A 25,859-nucleotide genomic window follows, 5' to 3' on the forward strand; every position below is an offset into this window, starting at 1 on the left:
AACAAAAAAACGTTTGTTTTCAGTCACTGTATTCATCAAAAGAAAACACATCTTTCACTGCTGAGTGAGGTGACCGAGCGCACATTAGCTGATCTGATGAAAGGCTGCGAAAGAAACTTGATGTGGTGATGTATCCATCATCTGAGAAAAAAAAATTAAGTTGGAAAAGAATCTTTATAAAAAAAAACAAAAAAAAAACATAAATACACCTACAGGATTTAGAGATGACAGACAGGCCATACACTGGATAAAATTACATAATTAACGTCGACTTTAAGCTAAAAATAATCACTTCAGAGAGTTTTATATCAAGGTTGTTTTTCCCGCTATAAACAGTCGTAATTAGTGCCAAAACGCACACAGGTGTGTGTGTGTGAACACCTCAACACTTCCAGGTTAGTTTGTTAAAAAGAAATGACGGTAACAGCAGGGATTTCTCATTAGCTGTCGTCAGTTTTTAATCACTTTGCGGCATCTTCAACTCAATCGCCTTATTGTTCTACGCTTCATCAGAAATAAAAGTAGAAAATACCAGAGGTTTGTTTCTTTTTACATTCACTCCACTCCAGATTTTCAAGAGCAAAAACAAAATAAAAATCAACAAAAGTCACTCGGGTCAAAACGGCTCAGAACCACCGTCACCTCAGCTTCGGAAGATGGAAAGCCTAAAATGTCACGAACTGGGATTATATGAACAGCAGGAGAAATACTTTTTGTTCCCCTGTCAGTAACAGTCCAACTGATTGCATTTCAGATACGTCCAGAACCACAGAAGAAGAGAGCGTGGACAGAGATTGGACTGCTGCGTCCGGGTCAGTCGGCGCGGCGTCCGTCGGTTTTCCACCGCTTGGTACACGGACGAAGGTTGTGGAAATGGAAAGAACCGTTGAGGACTTGTCTGGTCTGTGTGGGATGGCTGCATGTGTGTGTGTGTGTGTGGGTGTGTGTGTACGGGTCCACATGCACATGAAGGTTAACCCAAAGGTTCAGGAGATGGTGGAGAACTCTTTGAGCAGCACGTCCTGACTCAGCGTGTTCAGAGAGACGTTCTTCCTCACGTTCAGACTGATGGAGCGCACCTGCAGACAGAAATGGTTGTCACTGGAGAGAAAACACACTCCCACCAAGCCGAGGACACACACACACAGTCGTGTTTTCATCACTTCACATTGTCTTCCATTAATTTCTACAGCCTAACCATCTGCCTAACCCTTACCTTAACCTTTACCCTAAACCTAACCATCACAGAATTAAACCACTAACCCAGAACCAACAATTTCCCTCATGGGGACCAAGAAAATGTCCCCACAAGGAGCAATGGTCCCCATAACCCCACATTGTAGACAGAAATAGGTTCCCATAAGGATATGAAAACCTGGTACACGCACACACACGGCCTTCTACACTCCAAAAGCTAAATTATTCCAAGAAAAGGCCGTGGCCGGCAACAAGCAGCTTGTTTGTTTCTTGAACGCATGTCCGACTTGATAGTTTGAAAAATATTTGAAATAAAGGGCTGTGCATAAGACCGACATGATATCATAAACATAATGGTCATAAACATGAAGGATTCTTCATGAACTGTTGTCATAAAGTGTCATTTGGTAAATAATGACACTTTTAATGTAACGTTGCACTAAAAGTTGCATTAAAAATGCATTAAAAGTGTAAACTTTGCATTATTTGGTCAATAATGACCCTTTTAATGCAAAGTTCTATTAAAAGTTGCATTAAAAGGGTTATTATTTACCAGATGACGCTTCATGACAACAGTCAAACATTCACGAAGAGTCCTTCATCTTCATAACAGATGTTATATCATGTTTATGACCATTATGTTTATAACAGCATCATGTCAGTCTTATGCACACCCCATTCAAATAAGGTGTTACCAAAAATTCTTACATCTTAAATGTAAATGAAAGTTAATCTGATCTTATTAGTTTAAAAAGTGGTCAAAAAAACTTCCCGGTCGTCACACTGGACATTTGACAAAAAAAAACAACAACAAAAAAAAAAAACAATACGCCTCCCTGGTGTGTTGTTAATCTCTTAAATTAATTGGATGGTCTCAGAGTGACCAAAGTAATTAAATATGATATGTGGGGTTTTAAACCTGCTTAAGTGTGACTGCCTAAAGAAAAAACTACATCGATAGAGGATTTACAAAAATTCAACATAACACTTTCATTAGGGACGCTGTAAAAACAACAGCGGCTGACAGGCTGCGGACGGATAGAGTGATGTATGAAAGGAGAAAGTATGGACAGACGGAACAGCAGACAGACAGGTGGAAGGATTAATAACTGACAGGACGGACGGGAAAAACTGAAGCGCGACGGATAGCGGAGCTGGATGAGGGGAGCGACGAGTCCACGAACGCATCTGGTCTCTCACCAGCTCCTTGAAGAACGCAGCTTCTTTTGGCTGCTCTGAATATCTCTCAAACTGGTCCAGACCGTCCTGCAGCTTCAGGGTCAGAGTGTCGTAATGGGAGCGGACCACCTCCAACACCTAAACAGGTGAAAAACAAACCAATAATGATAAGAACAAGAGAAATACGGGACACGAAAACAAACCGCTACGGTATATGATTAAAATAAATTCCCGTGTCTCGGGGTGACACGGTGGAACAGAGAGAGGAAATGTAAATTATTGATGAGTTTTTAAATACTTTACTGCATTATTTTATTCATGAAGGATCATGTGGAGAGATGCAATGCTTCGTGGTACAGACGCCCCCCCCACCAACCGGGCAACTATAAGTGTCATTAACAGACAGCAATCCTGCCCAGATTAATCACACAATCTCTCTGAACTTCATTTGCATTTCATAGTCTCTATTAATCCTCAATTTTTGACCTAAATTATTTCTTGGTGCTTTTTTTTAAATCACCAAAGATCAACATCAAGATCGGAATCAAAGTGCTTTACACGAGGAAAACATTAGATTGCTGTAGTAAAATAAAACGAATTGATTGGTTAATCCTCAACAAACCAGCAATCCTAATAAATAAGAAGCTGAAAATAATCTGGCTGCTATTGGAGGTCAAAGGGCAGTGCAGCTTTAAATCCATTATTATGCAGATGAAAGTTGTTTTTTTGGTTCTTTGGAATACAATTTCCACTAAATATGCATTTTGTACCTTTTTATTCTACCATGGTATAAATAATGCTTTTTTTTCTTTGTATAAAGGCGACTTGCGTAGATTGTTGAGTTCGTAAAACACTTTGGATCTTGGTAATCCCTCATTTCACTTGCGGGCGTCTGAAGAGGTTTTGATGAGAACAGGTGACTCGACTCTTGAAAAATATCTTTTGTTGATTCGTTTTTTGATGCACTTGCATGAATAATTAATCCAAAGAGACCTCAGACAAATACATACAAGCTGAACGTTCAAAGTCCCTTCTGCTTGTTCCCGTGTTTTGGCCCCAGCGGACTCAGAGCTGCGCAGCTCAAAGCTTTTTTAACGTCGATACAGTCGGATTCAGTGTCATTTTAACAGATGTGAACCTAACAGCGTTAACAAACATGTGTCTATTATTTAAACTTTTTTTTAAATTCACAGCGAGTGCCTAATAGTTCCTGTTCTGCTTGCCGTTTCTCTTTCAGCCTCTCTGGAAGTGCGCCGTTAAAATATTCATGGCCACACGTCTCCTATTCCTTATTCCCCTGTTCTTTTGTCACAGCCCCGCTGCCTCACTGCTACATGTGTGCAAAAATAAATAAATAAAAATAAAAATGTGTACAGCAAAGTTTGACCTCCAACCTCTAATGGGGAAAAACTGAAGAAAGGAAAATGGAAAACTAAGCAAGAAAAAAATATATATAATCGGCAGGTTTTATTTCTGTTTGAATTCATGAATAAATAATAATTAACAGAAAACACAGTGAAGTCGTCTGATCTTGTGTGATATGAAGTCAGTGTTTGTGCGCATTTTAGCGCTCTGTACTTACAGGGATCATCCGTCTTCCACAATTGTAAGGCCATTGTGTCAGAGGCCTGGAAATTCAAAGTTTGCTTCATTTTATTAAAAAACAAAGAAATAAAACAAAAAGGCTTTGAGGGACAGAACACGACAACAGAAAGGCAGAAAAGAAGACGCGTGTTGTTGCCGTCGTCTCTTCAGGTGAACGCCGCCGAGTTTGGACTATTTTGTTCAGCAAATCGTACGACCGGTTAACTCTAGTTTTTCCTTTAGTGTTTTTAATTTCTTTACAAATGCCACATGTTCCAAAGGAGCTGTTCTTCCATCACGTTATTAGCAAAAACCGCGCAGAAGGTCGCCCTACGTTTCATTCTGGGGAAAAATTAAATATCTGAGAAAGCTTTGCGGGTGCTGCAGCTCCTAGCAACAGATGAGAACTGCAAGAGCCAAATCAAGAAAACATCCTCTAAAAATGAAATGATAGGAACTAGAGACGAATAGATAGAAAAGGTTTGGTCGATATCTGACTGCTGCTATCGCAAATAAAGATTTACCAATATGTTGTATATCTCCCTACCGGTTGAACAAAGTGCAAACGGAAAGAGGTCACAAGAAAAGCGTTTAGAAACCTTTATTCATTTCATTGTGTTGCATTTTCTGATTTAATGCTGTATTTCTGGGTTCTTCACAGTCATTCATTATTCATTTATTTACTACTTTCCACATTTTTCACCTTACAGCACTTCCTGAACTAGATATTTTTCCATCTTTTTAACTGACCATCCTTTTATATGTGCAGTCAGGGACATTGTGTGGCTTAAAGGATCAAACTGGGATAAATTTTCCTTCGTGACCCTTTTTAAAATTACGCACCAGTGTTCACCATTGTTCAGTAAAACCTGCGTGCTGACACGAGGGTCAGCATAAAGCAAAAAGCTTAGTCAGGAGGTTTGGACAGGGTTTTAACCTCCTTTGGCCCCTCTTTGAGTTTCTAAATTCATCTACAGTACTGCATGCTGTAACCGGCTGCTAAAAGCGCAGCCAGGGTTTATTTAGGTTGGAGGCTTTCATCAATATTTCATTTGATTTTCCTGATTTTCTTTTGCTTTTATTACAGTAAATATAACATAAAATCCCAAAAGATGTATTACATTTAATGCTACAATGTATTTATTTTTTTTAATATCTTCAGATAAAATCCATTAAATCAAATAGTAAACATATGTTGAATATATTCAGAAAACATATTGCGCTATATTGGACCACTGCAACTGATCATAGAAACAAGAGTCATAGATGTTTAATGTGTTTCTGGTTGGATTCAATGAAAACATGCAGATAGTGAGGAGCGTATACGCATCCAGTGCAGTGAAAAAGTATTTACTCCCCTCACAGATTTCATAAAATGTTCCTGATTAAAATTAGTTTCTGATCAAACTAATTTTAATCGTAGACAAGTTGGAGAAGCTGGCATATCTGGTAATGAATGTTTTCCATCGCTGTGGATTGAAATCTGCTCCACTTTTCTTTAGATAGAGCACCATTTTGATTCAGCAGATTTAAGCCCAGCCTTTGACTAGGCCACTCCAAAAGCTTAACTTTGTTTTGCCATCCAGTGACGCATTTGATCACTGCAAAAAAAAAAAAAAAAAAAAAAATCTCACCATTAAGTACTTTTGATCTAGTATTAATGCAAATGTCTTAGCACACTTGAAATAAGAAAAAAAAAATGCATTACAAGAAAGTTTTCAGCAAGACACAGGAGCTTGTTTTAATTAAATAATTCTTTAAAATTGGTGAAAAAGTCAACAGTTTCACTGACAGATTATTTCACTTGCAACATGGAAAAATGTTATATGTGAAATAATCTGGAAAATATTGATTTTTTAAAACAAAAATCAATATTAAGGAATTATTGACTTAAACATAGCTCTTATATTTTGCTGAAAAGTTACTTGTAAGTTACTTTTATCTTATGTCAAGTGCACTAAGATATTTTCACTAGAAACTAGACCAAAAATACTTGGTAAGATTTAGTGTTCTTGATCTGTCTCTTGGTTATTGTTGAATCATGAACTCTGACCGTAACTGAGACAGGCGGGGCTTTAGAAAAAAAATGCAATACAATTCATAAATTATTTTTGCAACACCTCAAAAATGAACTAATGTAAAAAAAATTAAAAAAAATCAGCCTAAGGTTTGATAAGTTATGTATTAGCGGGGATGAATGTGATGTGGAGAAACAAAACCGCTCAAGCCCAGGACAAGTTCTGCTGTTCTCCCCATTGTTGTGAATAAATCCAGCAGATAAAAGCACAGAGGTAATTAGAGCACAAAATGACCAAATCCATTACTATCCTATCAGGTGGGAATAAAAAGGAAGTCTCCAGGCGGCGCTTTCCATCCTCACAGTTTTCGCATAAATGATAAATGTCTGCAGTCGGGCCCAAATAAAGCGCGCCGCCTTCTTATACTCTTCAAACAGTAATTAAGAAACACATTAGTGGTTAGAAGTTGTCCGGCTGCGTCTTTTTAATTACTTTTTTCTCACTTTTAGTGAATCTCAAAGCCAGAGGGACGATGTGAAATGTAACTATTTACAAGAAGTGTGGGAAGAGATGTTTTAAAAGTATTAAATCTTATTTCCATATTTGCCTTAAAAGCACAGTAGGAAAGGCCCTGTGAAAGATGTCTCATCATCATCATCATCACAAACAGAGTTTGAATTGTGTATTTCTGGCACCCAACTGTTGCTAATACTGGGTCTATACACTTTTTTTTTTTTCAATAAAATGCAGAGAATCTCCATTACATACTATCATCAATGTTTCCTGTGTTTTTAGTTTACTTAATCTCATAGATTGGGGATCACTTGGTCAGATTTCAGACACGTCGAAACCCAAATAATCCAAGGATGTTGCAGAGCAAACTCGTATTCAGAGTAAAAGAATCGAAGCGTTTTTAGTTTACCTGTTCCTCTGACAGCTGGGAGATGTGGTTCACTGCGGCGTACGACTCAATCTTGGGATTAAAATGGTTGACGATGGCACTGAAAGATAAAAAGAACATAAAACAAAATGAGGCTTGCTGAAAAGTTGAAGATAGAATATGTTAAATGTCTCCTTTATGGGAACTCGCTGCCGATTTTGCCAATGTTTTGAGCAGTGGAGAGAAGGTGGGAGACAAACGTTTTATTTGAGGTCTGACTTGCTGATCCCAACTTTCCTTTAAAAACTATACAATACATCTAGAATACTTAAAGTGAAGAATGTAATAATTTGGCATAACATTTCCAAATAAGTTTCAGTTTTCCTTGTGCATGAGGAACATTAACATAGCCAATCACTGATCTGGGCTAATTAATGGAAAATTGTACCAAACTTCAAACAGGAAACCCAGCAGGAACCCCAATAATCTGTTGGCATGGAAACATATTTTAGAGCCAAGTAAATCTGGCTCTAAAATTGGTGGGACAAACGGCAGGTGAAAGAGAAGCATAAAACAGATCTGCTTCAGATTAACGCAAACAGAAATTCGACTGGACTCCATCATACTGGACTACTGAGGGTACGACTTAATCACTTCATCTGAAGAGGATTTCCGTAAGCAACCTCCCAGAGTGTTAACATAAGAGGATAAACTACATTACAAAGAACTCAATTCATCAGACACTAGAGAATCTGCTCTAAACAGCAAATGTGTCCATCAAAGACAAAAGAGGAAATTAAGTAAGGAGGCTAGAGGACTTCTCAAGGTCGAATATACGCACATTAGGAAGTTAGATTGCTTCATAATCACTGACAGCCGTTGTAAAGATGTGTAAAAAGCCTAAAAATAATAGCATTTTCTAGCACAGTAGCATAATTTAACACAAAATATTTTGAAAACAAAACCCGATCTTAATTTGAGAACATTTACAACGTTGTGAGTTTTTGCCCCCTTAAAGATTTCTACTTGTTTTTATTCCTACTGAGCAGATCTACAGTCAGAGTGATGAAACGTCTATAAACAGCGATTTTCCAAACTGACCTTTGAACCTAAAGCTCGCTTATTAAACCAGTTCAGATGCAAACTGAACCAGTCGAGTGGTAAAAACCAGCAGCAGCAGCAGTCAGTCTGGTGACTTCATAACTCACTCCCAGCATTCCTTACTGTCTCTCTGAGCCTGAGCGAGTCAATAGAGAATCACAAATGTAAATTCAGAGACATTGCTCTTCAGCATTAGCTCTCAGTCTGAAGAATAAACTGCTTAGTAGCTCAAATACAAGTTGACTCAATAAGCATAGCTGGGAGATTAAATGGCTTATCCTGTGTTAGTTTGGAGTGCACAATATATCAAATATATTAGTGTGACAGAACTGGAGAGATTTTTCTGTCACTGTAATTCTTCTGTGAGCACAAAGAGACGACAGAGGAGAGAACTAATGGAGGCAAAATTGAATCAGTTCCTTCATTTGAGTTCATTTGGCCGTCTAACTGAACTCTTTATAACCTCCTCCGCTTTCATTCTTTTATTTTGTCAAATAGTCTTTTCAGGTTCTGGGTCGAAGCATTTAAATCAACTCGTCGTTCTCTGAAAAAGCAAAAGTATTCATCCCAATTCAACTTCTTACCATTTTGTCACGACACAAGCACAAATTTACAGGTACTTTATTTAGATCTAAAACAACAAACCCTCTCAAACTAGTGCATTGTTGTAGGAGGAAGGAAAAAGATGCAGATTTAGTCACAGCTGCACTGTTTCAGGGTTTGTCTCTACCTCCTCAGCTCATCTTCACAAATCGGTTCAAGTTGGGTCAACTTGGCTGGAGAGCCTCAGTGAGCTTCTGTTCTCCTGACAGATTATAAATTGGGTTTAGTTCTGGACTATCTAAAAGATGAGATTAAAAAAAATACATTGAAGATGTAGTCCGATCCGAGCCTCAAGTGAACTCGACATGTTATTTTAATTAAGGTTTTACTGTTTTTGTTTTTATACCATTATTTGAATAAGCTATGTAACTTTTTCCATTTTTAGATTTTGTTCGTTTGTTATAGGGTGAGTCAAGTGAAAATCCTTTGGGATGTGTGACTGATAGGTGCGGAGCTGCATGCCTATTTACTGTGCTGTGCACTGCGCTAATGAAGATCTGCAACCTATTTCCTTACGTTCCTTAACGCAGTAAACTATCTACTCCTCTAACAGAAATAGTTTGTTTAGTTTTTCTCCTTTCTGTATGTACTATAGGCTTATTAAATGATCCACAGAAGCCCGAGCCCGTCCCGACCGGTAAGCCAATAATTTTGGCCCGATCCCGTCTGAATTTTGGGTCAGGTTCGGGTCGGCCTTGGATCATAAACCAAAATCTGTTGCAGGTTTGCTTCCAGGGCTGCAAAATACTTAACTTCATTGGTAGTTCTTTCAACTCTAACCAGCTTCCCTTCCCTTCAGCAGGATGCTTTTCTTCCTGCTGAAGAAAAGCATCCTAAAGCTTGACGCTGTCCTGTGGGAGTGTTGTGTTCAGGGTGATCCGCAGTGTTCATTCACCTAAGTGGGCGAGCGTCCTTACCGAATGTTGACGAGGGCGTGCGTGACTTTGCTGGCTGCCTCCTTCCACTGTCCTGTGTTGGTGGATACTCTCAAAACTGGAAGGAAGAGGAGAAAAAACCATGATCCGATAGCTTCCTCCCTTTTCTGTAAATTAACCCATAATTCATGTCCCGCATTTTTAGAAAGAGACACTAAAGCCTGTTTCCAGGGCGAAACTGGTGCTAGGTAGCTAGAGAGGTTCTGTGATTCTGCTCCGCTCCACGGTTTATGAAAAGGTTTTCAAGCGTACCCATACAGTAGAGGTTGTCAAAGACCTGGTGCATTCGGACAATTTCGTAATACAGTTCGTCGTAGCTGTTGGATGTGGGCAGGAATGTGTCTCCGTAGGTTATGAACATGTTGAACAAGTTTACCACCTAGAAAAGGAGACAAGATTCAGGGAAATCACATATGAAGCAAACAAAATTAGGATTTGTAAGAAAAACTAAACTTATGACTGTGTTGGTATAGCATAACTAATGATTATTATCAGCGCTGTGGGGTTAAGGCAACCAACATTTTTAGCTAGCGGTGCCCCACACCTGCAGGTCTACAAACAGCAAACTTTAACATTAACGCAACAAGCACTGGCTGGTCCATAAATCTCCCATCACCACTTTTTGTGTGTGTCCGCATTTCTCACCAGCAAGGCCAGGTGAAAGATGTTGTGTTTGGCCAGTAGTGTTGTTTCATTTGACAGCAGGAACTTCAGCAGGTTGATGAGAGCTGCGTAGAGAGAAAGACATGCTAGCGTTAAAGAAATAATGAGGAGTATTGTCTCCCAGCAGAGGCAGATAGCAGCAGCCTCTCAGTGGGCATCTTCATTAAGGAGGATAATGAAACTCGGGAGGGGGGGGTGAGGAACACCAACACCAAATCAAGGATGTCTGCAAGCTTTTACCGAGGAAAACAAAACCCATCATGGCACCTAAAACGAGCGCCTGCTCAGAACAAACGGCGACGTAAGCTGACACAACAGCACACCGAAGGAAGATAAAAGCATCGGGTGTTTTAATTCGGCTATTTTTCGTCTCCGGGTTTATTTTCTGTTAAGCCGTTATCGCCACCGAGAGGGCTGAGCCTGTGTTACTCGGGGAATTAAGGTGATTATTGGTCTGATTAGAGAAATCTGTATTCCAATGAGACGTGATGAAGCCATTACAAAGCTGAAATGTTACCCTATTGTGTGTTGACCCAGCTAAAAGTAAGGCCTCCAAGATGGATGGATCTCTCTTCAGAGTCATTATCCAACCTCAATGATGCAATACGTCTTCAAAACAACAATCGCATCGAGTTAAGAAGGAAATGGGCTTATTCTGCCAAAACAGAATTACTCGAAGTTCAGAGGAAGCATAATAAATATATCCATGTGGTCCGATCACTAAAGTCTCAATACTGTTATAATATTGTGGTTCAGTACACTGTGTGTGTTTGTGTAATAATCAACTTGAATGAAAAATGACAATGCTTCTTTAAGTCACTTTAAACTAAAAATTGTAGATGTACAATTTCTAATTTTTGCAACACTTGTTTGTAACAATTATTCCGTTCACAAATGCAATATGATATACCGTATTTTCCGGACTATAAGGCGCACCTAAAAACCTTCAATTTTCTCAAAAGCCGACAGTGCGCCATACAATCCGGTGCGCCTTATAATTGGACCAATATTGAGCCACAACAGGTCTCGCAACTACAGTAAGCAGCCGCCGACTTCATTTTCCCCGTAGAAGAAGAAACGGGGAAAAGCAGACGCCGACTTCATTTTCCCCCGTAGAAGAAGAAACGGGTGAAAGCAGACGCCGACTTCATTTTCCCCGTAGAAGAAGAAACGGGGGAAAGCAGCCGCCGATGCAGCCAGCGGTGCACGCTGGGTTTTGTGTAAAGACCCCAAAATGGCTCCTATTAAGAGACACGCTTACGACGCAGAGTTTAAGCTCAAGGCGATCAGTCACGCAGTAGAACACGGGAATAGAGCAGCACCCAGAGAATTTAACATGAACGAATCAATGGTGCGGAAGTGGAGGAAGCAACAGCTGTTCATTTTGGGTATGAACGGAGTTTTCAGAACGCTGGTTTGTAACCTATTAATAAAGTTTGACTGACCTATATGACTATTTTGTTGACATTCCCTTTAGCGCAGTTTAATCTAATGGATGCATAACGTAACCCCAGCCTCTACTGTAGCATCTATTCTATGCGCCTTATAATGCGGTGCGCCTTATATATGAAAAAAGTTTTAAAATAGGCCATTCATTGAAGGTGCGCCTTATAATGTGGTGCGCCTTATAGTGCGGAAAATACGGTAATATGATCAGTCAGTTTAGAGCTTGTTCAGTCTCATTCACCAGCCTGTCAAAATCTCATAAATCTATTTTCTTCTGATCAGTTAATGCACCTCAACACTGTGCTAAGCAATAACCCTGACAACAACACTGTACTAGCAGATGCAGCTTTATTCAACAAAACAAAACACACAAGCACACACAGCTAAAAGTAAAGGGAAGTAACTTTACCTGACCAAAGCTCTCTCCAGGTGTAGTGTAGTCTGATTCTGCATTTCTTCTGGTAACATAGCAGTTTGTGAATGATTTGAACACAGCGCCTTCAAAAGAAAATGATGATTTAAAACTTGTTGTCAAGAAAACATAATAATAGACGAATCACAACAATATCCTTGATTTTGAATGTGTGCTTACAAGTATAGATCCATGGGGAAATCCTTCATCATATGAGTGACGATAAACTCCACCATAAGATCTACATGCAAGAATCCAGAGAGCAAGAAAAGAAATCGAGACTGTTAGAAAGAAATAACTTAGTTTAGCCTCAAAAGCAACAAGTTTGAGTTTAATTTAGTAACGAGAGTAAAATAAAAAATGGTTCTTTTAAAGGAAATTGTAGACCTGTATGAAAAAGGCAGACGGATAACGAGATATAGAGCTAAACCAATTAGCTTGGTTTAGTGTAGTCATTATATTAGAGTGTATAATGATTACACTACACTTTTACTGTGGCGTAAAAGCTAACAAAAGCAAGGCATCAAAAATCATTGAGTTGGGAAAAAATCTATTTTCTTTATTTTCTTGAATCTGTAGTAATACATGTATTACAGCAAGATATATATGTTTTAAATTATTAAAACATTGTTTTCAAATTAGATGGGAGATTACGGTTGAATAATGTTTACCTAGAACAGCACAAACCAGCGGACGTGAAGGGATGTTTTTACCCGGCGCTTTCTTCCGGTGTCTCATCGGCTGAAAAAATAAAAAATAAATAAAGTCACTTTAAATGCTTCATCTTTGCAGATTCACACATTCTAACACAACAGCACTGAAAAGTTGATTTTAAATCTTAACGTTGCATAAAAGCCACTCAAACGAGCAGAAGCGGCGTGAAGCGGTTGCGCACCACAAACTTACCATCCTGTGAAGGCTGACTCTGAAGTTTATGTTGTCGTCATGAAGAAAGGCATCGGCGTACTGGTCCTGTGGTGAAACCAGACAAACACAGAAGCGTTCAGACGTTTGGAGAATACGGACAGATGTAACGCTTACAGCAGAGGGGAAGCTCCCACCTCAGCGATGCACGTGAGGATGATCAGGCACAGTCTGGCGCTGTTGAGTCGATGCTCATCTGTAAATACACAAACGCCCCTTGATGACAAAAATTATTCTGAGACAACTTTGATTCAGACACTGCTGGCATGCCTTAAACCTTTCTGTCTATCATAACCTTAGACTGATCTGTTAGAGCAAATATATAAATATAGCTGTTTTTTTTTGCTTTATTATGACACTGTGTGTTTGAGGATGATTTTGTCTCCAGCACATTCAAAAGGAAGTTAAAGCTGCCTGGTTTGTTCATTTTTGTCCAGATGTTTGTGCTTCTCAGAACAACCTGGTTTGTCTGCTTCATGTCAACTGCTTGCAGACTGATAGATGGGAATTTTATCTCCACTTCATTTTGTGAGGCAGGTACTGCATGCTGCGCCATATTAAGTGATGCAAAAGGAGCCCCAACCCAAGCTTTGACTGAACTGTAATGAAAACATACTTTTCAGCAAGTTTGACATTTCAGTTTAAAATATATATTTTTTCTGATTCTATGTAATATTCTAATATCTTAAAGGCTGAATGTGGGGTTTTCATTATCAGTAAGGCATACTCAGAGTACTACATTTAAAGGGTTGAAATATTTCACTCTATTTGTTATGAATCTATATAGTATATAAGCTTCATCTTTTCAAATAAGTGCCAGAATATATTGAAGTTATTCAGGATGTTCTGATGTACATGTACTACTACTACTGCAATATTATTATGTACATCATTAGTCTAAATATTTCTATTACTACTGCTACTACTGCTAATAATTATAACATTACTTACAGCAGATAAACATAAGGGAGGCGTGAAATGTGACTTTCATCTTGTAATAACACTGTTGCATTTTTGTAAAAAACTGTCAGTAGTAATGACTGATATAAATTTGCATACAATAATTTTTTTTCAAAATACATGACATCTCTGAGCTCAAGTTGAAGTTTCTCCTCCCTCTCTTGCAGGCCAGACTCTGTGCAGGGCTCACTGTGTTTTAAATACGAACACGATTATTGGCTTGTTTAAACTGGCCTGCTCATCCTCAGTAATCGAGCCTTCAACACCTGATGTAAGCCACTCTTGGTTCTCAACCAATCAGATGAGTTAATGCACTGGTTGTCTTTGACAAAAGGGGATTTTAAAAAACTCAATATTAAAAAAAGTAACACTTTTTGATCTTTTGTGTGAACCCACATATCTTGTTCCTGCTGTTACACCTGAATTTCGCCCACTGTGGGACAATAAAGTCTATTTATATTCTATAAAAGGACTGGATCTAAGATGGGTTGCTGTTAGATCCAGGTTGCTCTGAACCAGAGCTGGAAGTAAATCACTCTGAAAGGCTAACTATCTGCCTCTCCTGTCCGCAACAATTAAACACAGTATAACTATTTAAAAGAAAGAGACAGTGTAGATAATCGGACAGGAGAATGAAGAATGACTTGAGGAAAGAAAAAAGAATGACGGCAAGTTCTCTGTTTACCTTTAGTATCCTGCATTACGATAGAGGCATACTTGAGGAAGGTAATGAGAAGGTTGCTGGTCTGCAGGTTGGGATCCAAGGGCAGCTCTGGGTTATTCATCACTGCACAATAAGCAGAAAATTAAACTTCAGTTTAACATAAATATGCGAAAAAGGAAATATGTGCAGCCAGTAGAAAGGAGGTTTTTCTGAGAAAAGAACTAAACTTGTTTATCTAGTTACTGCAGCTTTATTACACCACTGGGTCCAGACAGGGATCAACAGTTCCCAACCAAACACTCGTTCTTAGCCTACTGCAGTCTGAGCTTTTTCAGGACACGTGATTACAAACACGCGTGTGCCTGGCTAAGTCTGGTTTAACTGGAAGCTTCCATGAAATGGCATGAAGATAGTCTGCGTATGGCACGCATATCTGTGTTTGAAAGCTGAACATAAATATTTTATACAGGGAAAAGCAGAAATGGAGGGAGAGCCGGGCAGAGAAAGGAACAGCTTTTAACAGTAAGAGGGCGCATGTGTGTCGGAAATGACCTGCTTTTAAACATGCTAGTGACAAGAAACGGCTTCCACAAAACCTGGAGTGACAGCCGTGTATTATTTTTTGGAAAAAATGAATTATACAATGTAATTATGTGGTTTATACTTCATAATTTTTCTTGCATAATAAACTTCTACCTGTACAATACGTATGCATTTTATTTTGACGGTGTGAAAGGTTTTAGGTACTCATCAATTCTTTAAGATGTAATAAAAATGTTGAATGGAAGTGAACAGACAGGCACTTCTGCACTTAGAAAAAGGTAACTTTATCATCTACACTGATTTCATCACTCCTTTAAAGAAAAAAAACCTTAAAGCTGCAGTAGGTAATATAATTTATTTTTTTACATATTTGTTAACTGTCCCAACAGTATAAAATGAGACAAGTAATCTATTAAAAATATTAGCTCCTCTGTGCCCTCCCTGTGCTCCTACTGCCATCTGCAGAAACACAACACAATGTCAGCAACAACTAATCAGAGCCAGGAGGCTGGTCTTAACGCTGTCAATCACTCTCATGTGCATGTAGCTGCAGTTCTAAGTAAGAAGAAAAACTTTTTAAAATAATTTTGGGGAACATTTTACTATTTTATGCAGGATAAGCACTTTCTAAATGCAAATGGTTCCACCTCTCCAAACAGAAACATTGTCACAGCTCGTGTCGCTCTGTACATAAAAGTGAGTACCTTACCATCTAGGGAGGGTGGTGTCGTGCCGAGTGGTGTTGTTGGTGTTGTTGGAGTGGGAGTGGTGGGTGTGACTGCGATGTCGATCTCAGGATGGCTCTGTTGAGAGACCAGAAACACAAAGATTCCCTAATGTGAAAGGCAGCAACTTTTAAAGCCAGATCAGAAACACTGGAGAAAGAAGAATTGCTGTGATAGATAGGGAGCTCAAAACCTTTCAAATTGTTTACCACTCATGTCCTCCTTCCACTCCCAAAGTAGTAAGAATTAATGCGAAAATGTTATTTTACCTGTGCCAGCACTGTGATGAAGTTTCTGTTCAGGTGGACCGCCTCGTAAAGTGCCAGCAGAATTGCCTCGTTTGTCCTGAAAGTTGGAAAGAGAAATGTTTCAAAATGGACACAATTAATGATTAAATGAAAAAGAGGCTTTTTTTCCCAGATAAATCTGGCTAAAACAGAAGTTAAGACTCCCTGCAGGTTAAATCGATTTTATCAATTAATCATATTTAATTATCTGGATATTTTTTCCCACTAGTAGACTCCATAGTTTAGACCGAACCACCCAAGTACAACCATCTTGTTTGACGAGTGTTTTTTACAGCTTCTATTTATTTTGACTTTGAATTAGGGTTAACTCACAGAAGGAATAAATGAAATAAAAGCCTTTTTTGTAAAAATATTTTCTGTCATTTTTAATTTCTTTAAGGAAAAAATAACACATATCACAATACGATATGTATCACGATATTTGGCAAACGATACAATTCGATATGATTTGACGCACTTTTCCGACTTTCTGAAAGATTTTAGAAGGACAGAGTGATTGTAGTGACATTTTGTGTTCCATAGACTTGGATTTAATTAACTGAAACCTGATCAAAAGCACCAACTAGACAATACCTGACTGATTGGACAGAGTCTAACAGTCTACAGACAAAATGAATCAAAGATGCAGTGAGAAAATTAGTTTCTGTCATTTAATTCATGTGGATTTGACATAAAACTCAAAGTTTCAACAGTGATCCAGGAGCTGAGTGGGGAGATTATCAGCCTCTCTAGACTCTAAATATGCAAATGATTGCACTTACGTTTTTATTTTGGACATACTGTGGCTGTGTTTTGGAGTAAAAAAAAGTCTTTTGGACTATAGGGAAAAGGCTTTTCTACCTTGGCTCCCGGAGTTAGCCGTGGCTGTAAGCTGTTAACTATTAGCTGCTGGGGGAGTGGCTCTGTCGATCACTACGACAAGGAGTCGTAGTGATCCACTCCTTGCAGCTGCACCGCGCCGCCATTCCCCTGCTTGGATCTCCGAGTAGCTGCCTCTCAGACTGCCAGGATCTCATCGTACTCTCAGTCTCTGATACTCTTTGTCAGTTGCTAATAAGAACGATCGGTCAGCCGTCGTCATCATGGCAATCCTCACTGCGCCCAGACTGCGGCTTTCCCCTCTTCGTTTTCCAGCTCAAAACAGAGCGCCACTGTCTGCTGCATTTTCATTCTTTAGGTAATCCTTTATATACAGAATGGAAACCACTAAGCTAAGAACAAATTACGAAGTGGATGCCACCAGTCGCTTCGATATCCAAACTTTGCATTAATTTTGAAATCTCACTGCTTTTGTCGCTGCTCCATTCGCGCCGCTACTTGCTCAACTTTGCTTCGTTTCTTAGCAACAAAAAATACAGCCCATCGTTATTTGTTGTTTATGGAAGATTTGAGATTTCCAAAAACAAAGGAATCTAATGTTGCGTTTCGTTTTTTACGTTTGGAAGCTCATTCCCTTTCACATACTGTAACTGGAAAAGCCGGTTTTTGACATTTCTCTGACATTCGGAAAAATATGGTTTACTTATTTTAGCATAACTCCGGTTTTACTTGGCTTATTAACACAATTAAAAACTGGTGTGTAGTTTATAATGTGCACTTTAAGCACAAATTGAAAGTGAGACTGGGGGAGGTGGAGTGTTGCTGCTACGTCGTCAAAAACCAGACATGTTAAAAAGACGGTATAAGCTTATGAACCTGTATGGTTTAACGTATCGATACTCGCCAATGAAAAATCGATAAATATCGTAGAATCGATATAATTATACAGCCCTATGCCTCATATTAAACATTAAACTTACTGTACAGAGAGTTTCTCATCAACGTCTGCTATAAACATGCTGCCCACCTGTGGAGAAAAAGATAACAGCATAAGCAAACTAGGCATTTAAAAAAAATTGTTTATTTTAAAACCATGAGATAAAAGTGGAACCTACCATACTAGTGAGAGTTGAGAAGAACCCGCCCTGGTTCTCTTCCTCTTTATCTTTGTACTGTCTAATATGTAAAAAAAACAAAAACAACCAATATAAAATGGGAAATTATACATCTATAAACAAAAAGGAGAGAGTCACATAACAGCACAAACAGAGATCAATGTTTACAATCAGACACACATCCACAGAAAATACTCCAACATATTATCAATAGGCTGCACAACAAGCAGCTCCATGAAGCCACCATCCATCACTCTGATGCGTCTGTCTTTGAATGCAGGTGGACCAAACCTTCTTCACAAACAGCATTTTAATTCCCCCTCATCTGGAAAAACATCACAGACCACCAGAGCAAACTGCCAGATATAAATAACTTGTATTGTTTTTGTCCTTTGTCAGAGCAGAAATAGAAACATTGATGACACCAGCAGCCTCATCACACACACACACACACACACACAAAGCTATTACAAACCAGTTTGAGTCATGTGAAGAAACGTAAAGATCTCACCTGTTATATTCTGTCAGAGCTTGATGAAGGACCACGCCCATGCCCTGGGAATAACATACAATGAGTCGTTCAAAGATGATACATTTAACAATCTACCGGATGAAAAGGTTGCCTGCTGCACCAGATCTGCTTCTCACCATCGTTATTTAATGAAGAGACAGCGAGCAACAGCATACTTACATCGAGTGTCGGTTCATCGTCCACAATGGAGAGTTTCACAATGTACGGATTCACAGACTGAAGGAAGAAATGCAATCAGAGAAAAACACAGATATTACACTTAGGCCGATATTACACTTGGAGTATCAAGAACAGCAGACCTGAAGAAATAAGGAATATTTTAAAAAGTCATGTCCTCTATGTGTATCGTATGTTGCTATTTGCATTACCTTTCCATTGGGCAATGTTCGACAGTGTCAAAGTGAGTGTATCTTCATAAATGCAGACAGAACATCTGCATAGTGTGGCATGAGATTATATGTAACAGTGCTACACAGTCACTGCTATATCATTTGTGCAGTGCTTAAATAAATTTAGTGGCATAGGGGTGAAGTTTATAAAGTTCTAACATTATTAACCTAATGGCAATTCCAAACCATGAATGGCTTGAATTGGCTATGAGTCTATTAGAGCCGGCAGCAGGGCGTATACTTGTCCTTTTTTAAATTAAAGAAATTAGATCATGTCAGAGAAAATTTCAATCACAAAACTTTTTTCTGTTTGCATTACAATAACTTTAAACCCCAGGTGTCAAACTCCAGTCCTCAAGGGCCTCTGTCCTGCAGTTTTCAGATGTGCCACAGGTACAAAACACTGGAATGAAATGACTTAATTACCTCCTCCTTCTGTAGATCAGTTCTCCAGAGCCTTAATGACCTAATTATTCTATTCAGGTGGTGCAGCAGAGGCACATCTAAAAGTTGCAGGACAGCTGCCCTTGAGGACTGGAGTTCGACACCCCTCCTTTAAACCATAGAACATGCATGATCTTCTGTGGCTTAGAAATCACTATTTTAAAACCGTGGTATAGCTTAACTAATTCAATTCAAACTCATAAATACTTTTATTTTTCCCAAAGGGAAATTAAATGTCCTAATTCATGTCATCTAATTATCTTGAAAGAGTCTGTGTGAGTAATAATCCTCTGGGCAAAAAAGATTCATACATTTAATGACAAAGAATAATTTGCTTTTAGGATCTTTTGAAACAAAAAGAGTTGGTTACATCTTTTTATTAATTTTAAATAAAAAAGAAACTCTGATGCTCTTATCGCCCATATAATTTTCAATTAAATCTGTACTTATTCTATTTCATTTTTTAGTTGGGCTTTTGTGAGCATTGTGGGCATCAGATATGATTCTTGTTCTGCATATTGTACACTACAGCACACATATGTTATGTTCACCTCATATTTTCTGTAGTTGACCAGAAGCGCCAGAAGAACCACTGCGTCATACCCATGCTGCCCTCTGCTGGATGGATCTGACAAAATCTGAGACGATAAGAAGAAGTTGAAGCATCACTTAACAAAAGGGCACAAACTGTTTTAAAAACAATATATCAAATATCACTATATAAGAAAAACACTTACTTGTAGAATAGCTTCAAAAATACTGTTGATCATCACATATTCCAGAATTGTGTTCTGGCTTATATTATCTGTTACCTGGAAATACAATTTTTCCACATTTATGAGTCATGTTTAAACAACATGAGAAGAAAATATTTAAGCACATTACAGTAAGATTTTTGTTTTTTTACATCCTATCTATTCTTCTCACCGTCACCAAACACAGTAACAATTTTAGGCAAAGGCTCTTGAGGCTCTCTGAGCTGTCTCCACAAAGTAGGCTGTCCAATCTCTCCATCAGGTCCTGAAAGAGACGCAAACTACCTGAATCAACTCAAACATAACAGCTTCAGTCAGGCTGTGCTCTTTTTTTTTATCCCCAGGTACTTTACTTATTGCACAGATGGCTTCTCTTTTAAAAAGGCGATTTATCACACACCTTCATCCTCTGCTCCGCCTTGTCAAAGCCCATGAGCATGTTAATAATGTCGAAGCCGGATGCAGACTTGTTCTTCTGATGAACCCCTCGGAAAAGTGCACAGAGAGTCTGGCAAGATAAGCAGAGATCAAAGATTGCTGCAAGATGTGAAAACTTTCCTGAATATATAAACTGGAAAGGCTACTGTGACTGGATTAAGTTGTTTTATCCATTAAAGCAAAATATTTATAGTACTGGATGTTCTAGAAATAGGTTTCTTTCGTATTTTACACTTTTTATATCTTTTGTTGTATTTACACTTTCTCTTCGCAATCCAAGTGTTCATATATTTAAAAAAATACTTAAAGCAATTAATCTAATGCCTAATCAACATTCGGATTTGAAGATCGCAAGCATCCCTGCATGAGTTCAGGGTACCTGCAGATTTCAGAGAGTCAAATTTAAAATACTTTAAGACCTGCTTAATGCCACCGTGAATGACATTTAAGGCAGGAAAAAAGGCTATAAATAAAGGGAACGATTGGGGGATTCTTCTGTATTACAATCAAGCGCAGCAAAAACAATGACATTTCTGGCTCTTTGTGTTTCTCACACTCTACGGCCCATAGACCAAGATTAAAAGTTTATGACTTTTTTGTACAACATGGGCTCGCCCCCAGATGGGTGGGGAACAGATGTGAGTCAATGATGAAAACAAACATCCTGCAGCCAACTGATGATAAAATTCCACTTATCCATGATAGACACAAAAAAAACCAGATAGCAAGAATGTGTTAGTAGCTGCTTTTGCGTAAGTACAGATGTAATGGAAAAGTCCCACAAGATAGAATAGCAGCCCTTCCGACAATGCCGACAACATTTGTGACCTCTGATTAATACAGCTAAGGCCATTTTTTTAATGAATTCAAGACAGTTTAGGCCTTGATTTTAGATACATGAATTCAAGAAATTTTTAAGGATGCACGGACATCCTGCAGTTACCTGCAGGGCGTTGACTACTTTGATCTGGTGCTCCTCTCCTAGAGCCTGGACGCAGTGGTGAAACAGGGAGTTGATGTTGTCTTGGATACGTTGCACTTCCTCCCCATTTACACTCTCCAATTTGGACTCCAGGTACTCCAAGTTCACCTGAAACCAAAAGATGTAGCAAACTGGGGCAAAAAATAATTTCACAATATCCTTCAAAAAACACAAGTCACTTAATCTGTTTTAAATACAGTAAAACCGAGAATATGGACAAATTATGCAAATGTCGCCACCTGGCATATTGATACAGTCATGCTGCAGTTCAATCTGATTTGAGTGAATTAGCACTTCCTCTTTTAGCTTGAACGCAGGAACAGATTCTTGCAATGTGACAGCAGTTTTCTCTGAAAACTACTATTTTCAGTCCACATCACGCTAACCAGGTCAGATGACAAATTTCCAATCATGTCTGCAGACATTTCCACTGGAGTGCGTTTTCTCTACCTTCATGAGAAACAGCTCGTCCCAGAAGCGAGGGTTATTTTTAGCCGGGTCTTCTTTCTAAATAGGCATAGAAAGGACGCCGTTGTCAGCACTGGAACATTTACTCCTTTCTGAAAACACCCACCACTTCTTACCACCCGCCGTAGCACTCACAGCAAAAATCTCGTCGTACATCAGAACCACCTTCTCTTTCAAAGGTTTTTTAGAGGATGATGTCCTCCTCAGCAGCCCTGCTTTCTTCTCAACTTGAGACATGACTAAGTCTGCAAAGAGAGCGGAAACGGAGTTAGCATGCAAACAGTGTGCAAAATCAGGAGGTATACAAAAACAAGCCGTCATTAACAAATGCTTAAATTGCAATATATATATAATTACAATGTGCTAACAGTAGCTTTTTTTTTTTATAGCAAAAATAGTTCTTCGGGCAGCAGGTAGAGGCTGTAAATTATTTTGGATCTCTGTATCTTCATCAAGTCATTCAGTCTCATAAGCTCTTAATGGTGTACTCTACTTGTTTCTGATTAGTTCTCAATATACACAAATTATTGCAGGAAATGTTTGACATGGGATTTATGTCACTGACTATGCTGCCAAGTGACAAATAGTGGCTGGAAGCAATCGCCATTTACAGTCATTCCACACCCATTTACGCATTGCTTTTACTGGCCTCTCCCACAGATTCAGAAACATGGATGAACCAAAGACATGAAAAAAAGATTTATTTCATAATTCAACACAACAGCATCACAACACAGGAATACCAACACTCTAAAAGTTGCAAAGAATCCCCAAAACAAGTCTCTGCAAATGTGCAATGTCTTATTTTACACCTGACATTAACATCACTGACTGTTTCAATCCCCTTACACGTTTGTCATAATGTCTCTGAGATACGCATAAGTTCAACCACAGCTAGCTAAAAATAATAATAAGACAAATAGATGTAACACATCTGATTCTTTTCTGCATGTTTGTGGTTTCTGGAAAATGTACCTAAAATAATACAGACAGAAATATTTTAGGAGTTGTACTACTACTAATGGAATTAGTCGTTTTAGCAGCCTATTTCCTAAAATAATACAACTCATATGGGCTAGATTAGACAAATGACTGCACAATATGAACAGGAATTAGTGTAATGTAAACAATGCAGCGATTCAGCAACAGGTAAATAACCTGTCACTGGTTACATTTACAAAAATAGTTTCCCATTTGTCTCACTTCACTTATTATGATCATATACTATCATTAAAGACGAATAATTTAAGTCAGGACTGTCGCACAGCACAGCAACGACCTTCTCAGAACTGAATTGCCAAAGTTAATATTTTACTGACTTTTAATCATTTATACCAAGACAAGTGCACTTTCTCAATAGCTATGCTGGCAGAGCACTACTTGACAAAAGTTAGAGACTGCACACTGAAATATTTTCGATCAGTCATCGGCTGAAACTGGCTGCTACTGATGAAGTCAATATTGATCAGTCCTAGTTGGAATCAGCTGCTAGCTACCTTACCTTGCGTTAGCTTCATATGCCAGTTCTACTGAACTTGTCCATCTTCTTAAAACCACAAAAAGCGAAATCATGACCATCAGATACTTTCATCCCGCAGAAAAAACCCCATTAAGCTCCGCTATGCAAGCCCGTTAAATCACCAACTGTAAACTCAACCGGGCCTTTTATATATAGATGCTTCGCAGCTTTGGCTAACGCTAAGCTAGCTGATGCCTCTCGTTATTTATGTTAGCTACCACTGTTTTAACTGCTACGAGCTAAGTGACAAACGCCTGCGTAATTACTGGTTAAATGCCCGTGTGTTATTGTTTATATATGCTGATTTCCACGTACGTACCTCAGTCAAACAGTCAAATGCCAATGGTAATGTAGTTCATGAATTCTTGTGGCAGCAGTTAGCTGTTAGCGCCCTGTTAGCATCCTGCTGCTCTCCAGGGTCTTAACGTCTGACAGGTTTGTTCTTGTATTTCCTCCTAAATTCTCTGAAACATAACATTTTCTTTTAAATAATTAGAAATCCTATTTTTTTTCCCTTGACTCTTTATCACGAACGGGAGACCTTTGAACACTTAAAACAACTGAAGAAGAAAACAAAGCAATCAGACATTACTGTAAGAAAAAAATGTGCACCAAATTAGATTCACAGACGTACACTAAACAAAATGGAAAAGTGCTCACAAAATGAAATGTAATGCAAAATTATCTTTGCTCAGCTCAGAATTTCTTCTTAAATTGTAAAACAGAGAAACATGTCACACATCACATTCCCTCAATATGCACGTATATCATATTTCAAAATTATCATTTGAAAATAACCTTTTGGCAGGTATTCAACATACTTTTCATTAAATCCACATTTCTGTATTAAAACTTTTTTTAAAAATTGATGTAATGTCTAAAATGCTGCGTTTTTATTATCCATTAGCAGACACCTTTCATAATGAATTGAAATATCAGCTTGAAAACAGTCTACATCTGAAGTGAGTTACTTAAATAAAGTTTTCAGTAATATTCTAATTTATTGAATGTGACTGAACTTTACCACACATAGGTTTGTATGTGCCTATGTAGATTACTGTGAATGTTCTTGCGTTTTTGTTGCAAAAGTTGGATTTTAGGCGACAAATTCGGTCAAATCTGTAGTGCTTGACCAAATATAAAAGATATGTACAAAAAAACTTAACCTAAATCAATATATTCTTATGGCAGCATAATTTTATTTAAATCTCAAATCTCAAATTTATGAGAGTTTGGGGCAGTTCCTAATTAAGAATGGAAGACTTTCTGTTTTCGCTGTGTATCAGACATGACATAAAAACTAATTTCTTTAAGCCACACTGGCCAGAAGCCGGATAAAGCCGTGTTAAAGCTCCACTTTAAAGGAACGGCTGATGTGCAGGTTTTTCATCACAGGCTGAAGATGTAATCACCAGGACAAAGCCACTGTGATAATGATTCCCAGAGCCTAAACGTGTTCACTTACTCTTCATCGGCTCAATTAGAGGCGTTTGTCACTCTTTGTTCCAAAATCAATGATCGCCTCCTCGGTTTTATTGACGCTGACCAGCAGTTTATTCTCTGTGCACCACTCTGGCAAGATTGTTGACTTCCTCTCCCCATGAAACCTTATCATTGTTTTGCCGGGTGATCAATAACTGTGGTGTCATCTTTAGAGGACACTAGCGTCCCCTCGGTGTCTGGCTATGGAGTTTTCTGGGAGAAAGGAACTAAACACTTAGATAAAGAAAAACTATTTTGGATATGCTGTAGGTGGCATGTTCAGGTTCTCTAGAGAAGCGAAGCGGAGCTGTTGTTAGGAATGGTTGACATGATGTCCCTTTTTGTGTTTTGTTTATTTTGCCCTTCTGTTTGACTGGTAGTTCTGGTTTTGCCCTTCCTTCTTTGCAGAATGCTCTGAATGATCTTTGTGGTCGGGTTGGTGATGTTTGATCAGCAATTCTAAAGAGTTTCTGCTGTCTTCGTCTCTAGGAGTTAACATCATCCATCCATTGTGTTTTGCTTTTTGAAGATAGAGTTGTGGGGAAAACAGATCCAGGGAGGAAACTTAAGAGATTCTCCCCCTGTTGATTCTCTTCAGCCAGGAATCCAAGGAGGGTTCAAGGGATGTGTAGTCCTTCCAGCCTCTTCTGGGTCTGCCTGAGGGTATTTTTCTAGTGAGACGTACTCTCCAAAAGGGAGGAGAAACAGGGGAGGTAGTAAATGTACGTTTTTCTGCTCCTCCTCCAACCAGTTAAAATGCAGGACTTGATCTGA

The 25,859-nt window shown here is 38.6% G+C and overlaps 1 protein-coding gene and 1 long non-coding RNA gene across 2 annotated transcripts; both read right to left on the reverse strand.

Moving 5' to 3' along the window:
• Positions 1-12: 12 nt before the first annotated feature.
• On the reverse strand, positions 13-24,024 carry armh3 (armadillo like helical domain containing 3). Its single transcript, XM_032562210.1, has 26 exons — positions 23,923-24,024; positions 22,220-22,329; positions 22,067-22,123; positions 21,578-21,724; positions 20,597-20,704; positions 20,369-20,461; positions 20,179-20,253; positions 19,993-20,079; positions 18,768-18,824; positions 18,588-18,631; positions 18,077-18,137; positions 17,942-17,988; positions 16,104-16,179; positions 15,819-15,912; positions 14,588-14,689; positions 13,080-13,138; positions 12,925-12,990; positions 12,690-12,759; positions 12,199-12,259; positions 12,016-12,104; positions 10,143-10,225; positions 9,750-9,876; positions 9,480-9,555; positions 6,901-6,979; positions 2,398-2,514; positions 13-1,079 (listed from the first exon to the last, which is right to left on the reverse strand). The coding sequence occupies exons 2-26, from the start codon at positions 22,319-22,321 to the stop codon at positions 987-989; spliced, it is 2,070 nt and encodes a 689-aa protein (XP_032418101.1). The 5' UTR covers positions 22,322-22,329; positions 23,923-24,024; the 3' UTR covers positions 13-986.
• LOC116719646 (uncharacterized) lies at positions 3,148-5,721 on the reverse strand. Its single transcript, XR_004339236.1, has 2 exons — positions 5,508-5,721; positions 3,148-5,341 (listed from the first exon to the last, which is right to left on the reverse strand). It is a non-coding gene; the product is annotated as an uncharacterized LOC116719646 (long non-coding RNA).
• Positions 24,025-25,859: the final 1,835 nt, after the last annotated feature.

This window comes from Xiphophorus hellerii, chromosome 5 (genome assembly GCF_003331165.1).
Source record: "Xiphophorus hellerii strain 12219 chromosome 5, Xiphophorus_hellerii-4.1, whole genome shotgun sequence".
Taxonomy (NCBI): Eukaryota; Metazoa; Chordata; class Actinopteri; order Cyprinodontiformes; family Poeciliidae; genus Xiphophorus; species Xiphophorus hellerii.

Excerpts from the sequence above, each read along its gene's own strand:
- armh3 (XM_032562210.1), bottom strand. The coding sequence starts at position 22,321 with ATGTCTCAAGTTGAGAAGAAAGCAGGGCTGCTGAGGAGGACATCATCC. Across the intron at positions 22,124-22,219 it reads TGTACGACGAGATTTTTGCT|AAAGAAGACCCGGCTAAAAA; the intron begins GTGAGTGCTACG and ends ATGCCTATTTAG. Across the intron at positions 1,080-2,397 it reads CTGCGTTCTTCAAGGAGCTG|GTGCGCTCCATCAGTCTGAA; the intron begins GTGAGAGACCAG and ends TTCTGTCTGCAG.